The sequence below is a fragment of the Acipenser ruthenus genome, chromosome 4, assembly GCF_902713425.1.
Source record: "Acipenser ruthenus chromosome 4, fAciRut3.2 maternal haplotype, whole genome shotgun sequence".
Classification (NCBI taxonomy): Eukaryota; Metazoa; Chordata; class Actinopteri; order Acipenseriformes; family Acipenseridae; genus Acipenser; species Acipenser ruthenus.
Genome location: NC_081192.1, coordinates 74,862,653 through 74,871,948, shown reverse-complemented (window position 1 = coordinate 74,871,948; position 9,296 = coordinate 74,862,653). Strand labels below are relative to the sequence as shown.

General features: G+C 37.6%; 1 protein-coding gene across 2 annotated transcripts in view; it reads right to left on the bottom strand.

Moving 5' to 3' along the window:
* Positions 1–2,122: 2,122 nt before the first annotated feature.
* The window catches only part of LOC117399493 (endoplasmic reticulum resident protein 44-like), a 46,836-nt gene continuing 39,662 nt past the window's right edge, over positions 2,123–9,296 (bottom strand). The window contains exons 11-12 of one of the 2 annotated variants that reach the window (XM_033998720.2): positions 3,648–3,750; positions 2,123–2,844 (exon numbers count right to left, since the gene is read on the bottom strand). In XM_033998720.2, the coding sequence (XP_033854611.1) occupies positions 2,734–2,844; positions 3,648–3,750 (214 nt within the window). In that variant the 3' untranslated portion in view covers positions 2,123–2,733. The remainder of the gene's footprint in view (positions 2,845–3,647; positions 3,751–9,296) is intronic. The other variant, XM_033998721.2, reaches the window with a different exon arrangement.

Sequence of the window (9,296 nt, the reverse complement as noted above, 5' to 3'; positions counted from 1 at the left end):
AGAACACTACAGTCTTTCGTTAACACGCAGAGCTTCTTCCCAGATCGTAATAATAAACAAGCAGAAATGAAACACTTGCCTTGTCTAAAGCTTCAGTCCCATTAGGCTACCTACTCTCCTGCCTGTTAAAATGACCTTACTTTCTGCTTCTGCCATAAAGGTACTGTGGTCTCTCACAAACCAAAATATTTTGTGTGTGTAACAAAAACAGCATATTACACATTTCCGTCTTTAAAACAAAACAAATATAAATACAGCTCCTGCATGAAAAAACAACAAAATACTGCCAAGATGTGTTTACACAGTAGAATCTGGTATTTCCCAGAATGTTTTTGTTATTCAACTTGCCTAGGCATCATGCAGAAAATAAGGCCCTTTGCTAATTCAACAAATTTGAATTTGCACAGGGATTCATTTACCTTTGTCACACAGCACCACCCGGTGGCTGAATGTTGTAAATGATGCTTCCAATGGGATGATTGTGTCGAACAGTGACAGATGGCAACAAGGATCTTAAGCAGATTCAGATTTTTTTTGCAAATGCCTTGTACTTACAGTTAAAACATGTCCTAGGTGGTCACCCTTGGTGCTGGTGATAATTAATAATGATTCTGTGGAATATAGGTATTCTTTTATAGATAGTGATGCATTCTATTTTGGAATTACCCATGTTCTTGTATCCCCCCTACCCCCACTCCAAACACAGTATGTTGTACAATACTAAATTAATTGTATAGGGATGAAGAGAGGGTAAAAGCCTTGTTGACACTGGATACTTTTGGATTCAATCCCAGGTGGGGGACACTGCTGCTGTCCCCTTGAGCAAGGTACTTTACCTAGATTGCTCCAGCAAAAAAACCCAACTGTATAAATGGGTAATTGTATGTAAAATTAATGTGTAAAAAAATAATGTCATAGTATGTAAAAATAATGCGATATCTTGTAACAATTGTAAGTCGTCCTGAATAAGGGTGTCTGCTAAGAAATAAATAATAATAATATAGCAATGGCAAAATGCATGATCCCAGCTGTATATTTTGGGAATCTACAGGGTGTTTCAAATGACCTGGCCCCCAGTGATTTTGTTTCTTTTGTCCTGTTGCAGGTGAGAATATAATGTACTTTATCTTGGGCAGCAGTGTGGAGTAGTGGTTAGGGCTCTGGACTCTTGACCGGAGGGTCATGGGTTCAATCCCCGGTGGGGACACTGCTGCTGTACCCTTGAGCAAGGTACTTTACCTAGATTGCTCCAGTAAAAACCCAACTATATAAATGGGTAATTGTATGTAAAAATAATGTGATATCTTGTAAGTCGCCCTGGATAAGGGCGTCTGCTAAGAAATAAATTATTATAATTATTATCTTGATGGCAGTTTACCTAATTATGGGAAAAACTCTATACTTTCCCTTGGTTGTACTGGTTACAGTAATTTGTTATACAATTTGTATGGTGCCTGTGTAACAAAGCAACAATGCTGCCGCTGTATTGGGCTGTTGAGCAGACTTACTGGTGGAAGGACATGAGCGTGCCAATAAGCCAATATTATTTGCACAAATGACAAAGCAAGTTCAGAAAATCTAATTTTTAAATGTAATGTCAGAATAATTCTTGTTGAAAAAGCAAACCTATGTAATGATACATAAAAGCATGATTCAATTATTATTATAGCCCACAGGGAATTTGACATCCTTCTGAAAGCCTCAAATCGTTTTAGAACAAGTAATGCTGTATTTCACCACTTTGTGAATCACTCACAGCCCTGGCACACTGCACAGTAACCTTTCTTTCATTATCGCCAGGAAGCCAATTTGCCAATGGCCAAACTATTATGACACCCGAACACTTTCAGTGGTTTATTAATCTAAAACATCCAATGTTTCCCTTCCATGTGGGAGGTATTTAACCTTCACCCTTTGATGTGAGGCTTCCCCTTAAAAATACCCATCTGTTTAGTCAGAGAAAAGGGATGTCATGTAATTGAGGGCTGATTCACTGCCTGATACATGTCATCATTAATGGTTGCAAGATATCATATGACTTTAATGATCTTGACAGATTATGTGCAAAAATGTGTTGTTGTGCATTATAAAAAATAAAAAAATAAGTACACACACAAGCAGGCCTTGTAAAAAGTTTTAATTTATTTTTTCCCCTCCTACCCTCAAGATATGTACGTAACAAGAAAATCCCTCACCTCCCCCACCCTTGGAATGGGCTGCAATGACACAAGTAGCAATTCTGTGGCTCTGGTGAAAGTAAATTCATATAAAAAAAAAGTTAAAAGCACATGCTCTCGAACTGGAGACAACAGAAAACGAGGAACCCTATTGCAGGGAGAGTTGTGCAGGAGGACACTCACAAATCCTGGCCTCATCTGGAAATTAAATAACTGGCATTATTCATTCATTTAAAAGAAACAGAACACATATTTTTGAGTTATCCAAGTATGGTGCCTGACAGTTTCTATAGTATGGGTGGGAAAAACATTGCTACTGCATAGAAAGACCTACCAAGCACAGACTTTATTTACAAGCTTCTGAAAAAATTAAAATAAAATAAAAATTAAAAGATTATTTTTTTCCTTTTGTCAAGGACATCTGTCTCTCCTGTTTTATCCAAAATAAAATTGTACACATAAGAATTATGAAAATAGATTATTTCCACCGCACAGGGGCCGTTGCTCCCATTTTTCAAGGCTTGTAAATGTTCTTCTTGAAGTCAGTCCTCGTGTGTTACAGTTCGTCCCGGTCCCTGTTGAGGATGGTGTATCTCGTTTCGCTGGGCGCCAGTTTCTGGAAGGAGCTCTCAGGGGGATTGCTTGCTACCTCTTCTTGGTTATCCTGCTGAGAAAAGAACAATCCTTGTTAAAAAAAATGCTGCTTTAATGATGAATTAAAGTACACTGGTTGGGAACATTTTATGGGAGAATGAAAAACACTGGCCCTTAGGTCTGTTCCAGTCCAGTACTTTGTACCAGTCGAGTCCCAAATTTGTTAATTGACCTAATTTAGGACCTGGTTGGAAAAAAATCTCGACTGGAATTGATCTTGAGGGCAAGAGTTGATTAAAATAGCATTACAAAAAATAGGAGGCATTCCAACATGAATATTTTGCCAAAGATTTCAATGTTGACTTCATTCCATTCAGAAGATTTATGGTACACGGAGTGGACCCAGTTTAGCAAGAACCTGCACTGGCTCAATCTTTATGGGCAAATTTCAACAAGCTGCTGCACAGTAAAGAATAGTATACTCTCATTTTAGATATTAGTTAAAAAGGACCATCAGTCCTGATAGTATTTAAAAAAATAAAAAAATAAATAAATCTGACATTGATTCAATTCATGTGCAATGCATTCAAAACCAAGATCTACTATTTGGTCTTAACTACTATACCTCCTGCTTATAAATTTTGTAGGCTTAATAACCCCAGAGCAGCAGTTGGTGGAATGACCCAGTTTGAACTGAACGACCAGTCACATTTTTTAGACTGGGCTGCACTTGTGGAATCCCCCTCTTCTTTGAATAATGACTTCCACTATATGGCAGTAAGGCTTTTTTTTGCCATTGATTTCAATCCTGTGTGGCTACAAAACGCCACCACCTGCAAGTTAAGGGTTCAATTGCTTCCCATGAAAGACGCTCACCTGTCCAGGGGTGACATCAGTGGGGTCAGGCCCATGGTGGAACTCCCTGTGTAGTTTTCCAGAGTGCAAATCCTGTACAAACTGCTTCAGCTTACCTGGGACACTAAAAACAATTGGAGAAACAATTCTATTAATATTTGCATAAAAAAAAAAAAGTTCTCCAAGGGAAATGAAACTTAGACATTACTGGGTTTAAAAAACAAAAAACAAAACATGTTTTATTTATTTGATTTGATTAAAATACCCTGGATCTGCTGTAACCAAACTGTTATTGCTATTGTGATAAATACATCTGAATGGCGAGGCTTCATCAAGAACTATGTAGTAAATTAAACTGTTCTGTATATACAAGTGCATGCTTTTAAATTACAAGTACTATAATAAAATTAGATTAAATATGTACTTGTTTTGTTTAACTTGGCTGTCCTAGAAATGTCCTGTTTTCAGTCCCCCAGGGCTATGCAATGCTGACAATGGTTCTGTCCCTCAACAACTCCCACAGTGCAGCACAGAGTCTGCTGTAGAGCGGTCACAGCTCCCTGCTTGTGGAGATGCAGCCGGCCTCAGCAGGTGTCAAATGCACAGTTCACAAATACAAGTGCCAGTCAAGAAGCTCGTATTGACAGAACACCTCTAAAAAGGTCCTACAGTGCACAAATAATTGCAAGCACAGTCCCAGATAAACACAGAGAGAGGAGTCGATCAATTTAAATTTCATCCCAGATTATCTGCTGTCACCTACTGCAAGCAGCTAAAATACACAGATCCATTGTATCTATGAAATGTCAAATATGCCATAATCACAAAGATGAAAAGCACTATTAGCTAGTCTCAAAAGCTCTGAAGAATGAATCAAGCAGCGGTTCGTCCGGTTTTGTACATTATGAGATTCCAGGCTGGATACACTCCCGAGCTCAGCCTGAAACGTATTTAAAAACAGTGGGCACTTATCAGGTTTTTATACACACTATATCAGGATCGATAAGGCAAACACTGGACCCCGGAGTAAACCACAACACAAACCTATTAATCCATATGAGAACAAAGAAAAAGTTCTTGTCAATGTCTTTTGAAAACAAATATGAGGAAGGAATTAATTGTATAACATACAGTAGGTAGTAAGTAAGTAATCTGTTATTTATAAGTGAAGCTTTTTGCAGGCTTTTATTTGTTTGTTCTGAATTCATTGCATACACTATTTTCTGAACAGGCAACCTGACAAAGTATGCACAGTGGAAACCCATTTACTTTAGATAAATAAAACCTGGGGCGAGGAAGTACAAAGTGATGGAAAAACAAGAATGTTGGATCATTTAGGCAAATGTAAACATTGAGCAGTTGTAGCTGAAACCAAGGTTTCTTGCATGAACACCCACTGTGACCCATGATTCTAGTTATCACCTGGTACCAAACGCCTGGAGCCTCCTACTGCCTGGTTTAATTTATCTGCACTTAAATGGCCTCAGTACACACCGTGTATTTGGTATCTTGATTTACATCTACCACCTACAAAGAGGGACACAAATGATGCAGTGGTAGACATAGTAGCTTTTACTGTTTGAACTAGGATTTGAAAACAAGGATGGAAAAAAAAAGTAACCAGGTCCTTTTAATTTATGTCTGCTCACACTACAATTAATGCCTATAAAAACCTCATCAGAAATTCCCAGATTCAAATTTAAACATGCCTCCCAATATCTCCTGGCTTCTGCACAACTCACAGGGTCAGGGAACAATTAGGCAGCTAGGAATTGATGTGCTGTTTGGCAAATGCAGAGTTGATTGCAGTTGCACACATTTAATTAAAACACGCTTCTGCCGTAGGACCCTGATGGGTCAGTATTTGCTGCTTGCATTCTTGAAGAGCGCCTTCCTAATCTCTGTTGTTACAAAGTACGACCATAACTTGCAACACATGATACAGATTCCTACAGATGTCAGAACTGCCCAGTCCCTGACCACATTCCGGCGCCTCCTTAAGACTCACCTCTTCAAACAGCACCTGTAGAACTCCTCTGTTGTATCCTGGGACACTATCACCCTTCATTTAAATATGCTTTATTTTGCTCTTATCTGCCCCCTATTTTACTGCATTTAATCCTGTACCTCAGAATATTGTAATCTGCCAAGTGTTTAATCTGTAGTATTTTGTACTTAATCATATCCTGATGTAACTATCACTATTTAATCATATCCTGATGTAACTTTCACTATTATCTGCTGTATTATTGAATTGTGGTTTGTCACACTTGAGAATTATTGTATTTCTTGTTCTTATTTTATGACTTATATTGTAACACTTGAATGTATTTGTATTTGCTTGCGATTGTAAGTCGCCCTGGATAAGGGCGTCTGCTAAGAAATAAATAATAAATGATCTTTCCACCGCTATCTTGTAATCCAAAGCAAAGAACCTTAACTTATTGCTGTGATCTGAATTGACAACTCTAAATTCAAATGTTGCATTGCAACACAGAAACAATTTTATCTGGGGTGTGCTGTATTTTATAACCTTTTAAAAGTCTGAAAACAGGGTTGTTTATATTCTTCCAGAGGATGTACATCTTTCTTTAGTAGAAGGACTTAGTGGATCAGCGAGTCCTAAAAGGTGCAAGAGTCCTAATCTTTATTTTTCACAACTAATACTATCAATGGGTAATCTAGATAGTGAAGAAAGGATGCAGAGATTAGTTGGTCTCTTTAACCCCTATGCAGCCTTCATCAACTATGTTTGATACACCTAGTGGTCTTTGGGTAGCTGCAATCGGCCATATTCGATTTTGTGCTATGTGTCCCTTCTTAGCTGTGTAACTACGGCATTCCATCATTAAATTGCGTAAACTTCATACAGAGACAGTAAAGCCCTTTGTTTGCCAAGAACAGAGTGACTTTGGTGTTGCAGCTGTCACTCTCTCACACCCACATTCCCAGATTTAAGCCTAACAAAAACTTCAGAAATAAGTTTATCTAGAAGTATATGCACCTATAAACTGTAAAATCCAATGTACAGTAATCTCTGTATGTTACTGTGTGTGAGTATATATATATATATATATATATATATATATATATATATATATATATATATATATATATATATATATTTCATTCTTTCCATTTATTTTATATAATCTGTGAGAATAACAGTAACTGTTTGTTTAAAATATTTTTTTTTCATTGTTTGTGCGATAGTGACAGACATGTCAAATTCAGCTATAATGTAATGCAAGTATGAGGAAACGCTATGAATATACAGTGCACTTCATTTATAAGAATTACTGATATAAGAATCAATCGCATATAGTGATCAAAACCACTGGGACCAAATCATTCCTATACTAACCATGCTAAAATAATCTGCTTGTAAGAATTTCGGGGCAAACTGACTACATGTAATATGATACTGTGTCAAGTGCAATGACGTGTACAGGCAATAAAGTTGTTTTTGAATTTGAATTGGATCACATCTTGTGTGATCAGGCACGCATGCAGTGTGTATTCAGTATAATCCCTGGTCCGCAGCGACTCCCAGTAGAAAAAAAGCAAGTCGTGCAGTTTCCGTGTGAAAAAGAAAGAGGCTTTCTCAGACGAAAATTGTGCAGGTATTTTTTTTGTTTTCTGTTAGTGAAGATTAGTTTTAATAAAGTGAATACACATTTATTGAATACATACCGAGTACAGCACTGTTATTGTGTGATATGCATGCAGAGGGAGGGGGATTGCGTAGCAGCGCGGTGATTAGGATCCTTCGCATGTTTGTGAAGTAGATTCTTGCCATTTGAACCATAGTTCAATGGCTTGTAGCACAGCACGCACCAGGCCTGGCCACGTTGGTCTGTTTCCTTTAACCATTTCTCGAAAGAAAACTCTGAGGCAAGCAGTAGCAGTAATACTATTCAAAAGCCATCTGAGAAATCACCATGCAAGTCTCACTCAGCATGAAATATACTGTATATGCAGCAGCGGCATCTACTTATTAAACTAAATATCACCTTATAAAACTGACTAGCGAGTATGCAATGTTTAGACACAACAGATACAACTCACCACTACCCTTCGATTTCAGAAACATATTTAAAACAAAATTAAAATCTCTGCTGACACAACCATTGGGCTTTTAAACAAGGTCGGTTTGGCGTAGAATTCTATTGTGCTCGCCGCGGACGGGAAGGACTGCGGCACTGCGCAAACTGACACGGAAGTTGTTTAGTCCATATATCATCTAATGCGGGTTTACAATCTAGGGAAATTATGCCGCTTACCGGCATTGGTGTGAAAACAGCCTCAGAAATTACTGGTCAACTTCTCTTGAAGACCGCAAAGCCTGAGAGGATCATTTCCTTCAAAAACTTGGAAGCCCCTCTCTCTCGAGTGCCAGTGTTTAGCTGTTCCATGAATCCTCCCTCAGATGTGGGAAATCAGTCTGCTTTCAATTCACAAACGTCATTTCATCTTGAAAATTTGACTATAAATGGCAATGTTCAATGTAATGTTTATGGCAAATAAAAAAAAGGACAAAATATATGTTACAATCATATAGTCTCCAGGGACTATTTTTTCTCAGTGGAAGGATACATAATATATTTCTTATTTTTTTTCTTAAAAAAGCTAGTTTGTGTAATTATTTAAAAAAAAAAAAAAAAAATGTTGCCAGGGTGTGTGGTAAGAATTGTCTTACCACACACCCTGTCGTGGGTTATTTCTTACTTAAGTATATTAAGTAATGTACAGTGCATATACATTAATATGCATATACAGTATATTACATGCTGAGTGAGACTTGTGTGGTGATTTCTCAGATGGCTTTTGAACAGTGTTACTGCTACTGCTTGCCTCAGTTTTCTTTGTTCTGTTCTCTGACTAAATAAATACCACAGTTTATTTACCAGTTTTTCTGTAATTCTTAGTGACAGAGATGAAAAAAACAACGGATTGTTGAGTAATTTAAATGCTGTTTCAGTTGTATGTTGACATTTTTACCTACAGAAACACTGTTTAGATAAGTGTTACTATTGAGGCATAGTAATATTAATAGATCAGGTAAGTAAGTTGGTCTATGATGTCATAGCCGTGCGGTAAGACAATTATTACCGCACGGTCATGTGGTCTTGTTCAGCCAATCACAGCACTTACTTTATCCAAGCCATTTTATTATTGAGGGTGCTCCGCTGACAGCTGACAAGTGAAAAAATCGCAACACAAAATTATTACCCTGTTGGCAGTTAGGGCCCTGACAGAAATCTCACCAGGACGGAAATCCGTATTTCTGTCCATGATTTGACACCCAGGCGTAACTGTAGTATTTAATAACAAGAACAAGCTTGATGAACTCTGTCGCAGCTCTCAACTCCCTAAATTACTGGTGGCGCACACACTAAACGCGTCACGCAGCTGCTGAATGCAAACATACCCCCGTATGCAACAGCAGTCACATCACACTTTTCATGGAGTAAAGTTATGCTGTAAACCTGTAATATATAGTAACGGCAAACTTTTGTAGACTTTTGTGCTTTGTTTGTGAAACGTGTTCTAGAGATCATACTGAGATCCATAAAATAAATAAATAAATAAATAAATAAATAAATAAATAGGTGCACAGAAATATATATTTTTTGTAACTTTACAACTGTCAGATGTGCAAGACGTTGT